Source organism: Arachis hypogaea, chromosome 1 (genome assembly GCF_003086295.3).
Source record: "Arachis hypogaea cultivar Tifrunner chromosome 1, arahy.Tifrunner.gnm2.J5K5, whole genome shotgun sequence".
Taxonomy (NCBI): domain Eukaryota; kingdom Viridiplantae; phylum Streptophyta; class Magnoliopsida; order Fabales; family Fabaceae; genus Arachis; species Arachis hypogaea.
In genome coordinates, this window is record NC_092036.1 from 41321509 (window position 1) to 41323419 (window position 1911).

The following is a 1911-nucleotide window of genomic DNA, read 5'->3' on the forward strand; positions in this document are numbered from 1 at the left end:
CACCTACCAGCCGAGGAGTGCCATTAAAGCCCAGGAGATGGCCGACTTTTTGGCCAAGATGACCAGCCCTGATACCCACCCACCTACTCAACAGTGGGAGCTCCATGTAGACGGAGCCTCCAATAACGTCTCATGTGGAGCGGAAGTAATCTTGGAAAACCCAGACAGGCTCTTGTACGAACAATCTATAGAATACGAGTTTCCAGTTTCAAGCAACCAACCCGAGTACAAGGCCATCTTAGCTAGCCTCGCGCTAGATAGGGAGCTCAGAGTCGAAAGGCTGCTAGTCAAGAGTGATTCTTAGGTGGTCACTTCACAGATCAACAGCACCTATCAAGCTCGGGATCCGCTCCTCTAGAAGTACCTAGAGAAGGCCAGACATCTGTGCGCCGGCTTTGAAAGCGTCATAGTCCAGCATGTCTCTTGGGAAAGAAATGCTAGGGCAGATCTGCTATTGAAGCTGGATAGCACCAACACCTTAGGAGGAAATCACTCCCTGATCCACGAGGCAGTCAGAGAACCGTTGGTAACCTTGCTGGTGGAGCAGTAAAGGGCCCTGATTAGAGCATGCCCATCCTACAAAACTTGGAACAGGGAAACTACCTGATGATGTGTTAGAAAGGAAGCGGGTAAAAGAGAGGCCGTCAAGTACATGATAATCCAAGGGAGTATATACCGGAAAGGAGTTTTCCAGCTCATTTTAAAATGCCTACACCCCGATCAGATGGATTATGTGCTAAAAGAAAACCATTAAGGATGTTGCGGCCATCACATGGGGGAAAAATGCTTGCTCAAAAGGTTATACAGGTTAGGTACAGGTTAGGTACTGTTGGCCCACAATAACCCAAGAGGCGATGAAACTCGTAAGATCATCTGTGAAGTGCCAAGAGAACGGGGATTTTCACAAGGTCCCGGCGGACGAGTTATCACCTGTCACATCCTCCCGAACTTTTGCAACTTGGGGGATTGACCTCATGGGACCCTTTTTGACAGCACTAGCCCAACTTAGACTCATAACTTCCATCGACTACTTCACCAAGTGGATCGAGGCAGAAGCCTTGGCCATAATAACAGCGGCCTGGTACGAAAAGTTCTTTTGGAGGCAGATGATCAACCGCTTTGGGATACCAGAAGTCGTTATCTCCGATAATGGTACTCAGTTCTCTGATAAGAAGTTTCGAGGTCTCCTCGAGGGACTACGGTTCAGCACTGATCCTCCACCGTCGAACACCCTCAAACCAATGGTCAGGTGGAAGCCGCCAACAACATCATCCTAAAAGGTATCAAAAAGAGGCTGGAACAAAAGAAGGGAGATTGGGCAAAAAAGTTCGGTTTCTTTTTCTGGTCTTACTGCACCTCTCCACAGTTGACAATTGGGGAGACCCCCTTTCGTCTACCCTATGGTACAAAAGCCGTGATTCCTCCTCGGAGCCATGGACCGAGAAGCAGAGCTAGACCTACTGGACGAGGTCGGAGCGTTAGGCCACCTAAGAGAAACAACCTTCAAACAATGCCTAGCCCTCAGGTATAATTAGGGAATCAAAAAAAGGGTTTTGGAAGTGGGAGATCTGGTCCTATACAAAACAACATAGGAACCCGGAATCCTAGAGAAGGAAAGTAGGCTACAAAGTGGGAAGGACCTTATCGAATCCAAGAGACGTACAGAAAGGGAACCTATCCGTTGGAACGACTCGATGGCTCGTGCATTCCTAGAACTTGGAATGTCATCAACCTCAAGAGATTTTACTTGTAAGAATCCGATTTGTGAAGGGTTGATTCTTGATTTTTTATCTCATTTCAATTAATTATTTTGAAATGGGTACTCTTTCCTCACTCCTCGGCCTGAAAGGGACTTATGAGAAAGTTTTGACAAGGCCCAACCAATAAAGTGCTTTGAATAAATTCCCCTTT

General features: G+C 47.2%; 1 protein-coding gene across 1 annotated transcript; it reads left to right on the forward strand.

The window, feature by feature from the left end:
- Positions 1–854: 854 nt before the first annotated feature.
- Positions 855–1277, forward strand: LOC140182240 (uncharacterized). Its single transcript, XM_072228390.1, has one exon. It carries the CDS (start codon positions 855–857, stop codon positions 1275–1277), a length of 423 nt encoding a protein of 140 aa, XP_072084491.1.
- The last annotated feature ends 634 nt before the right edge of the window (positions 1278–1911 follow it).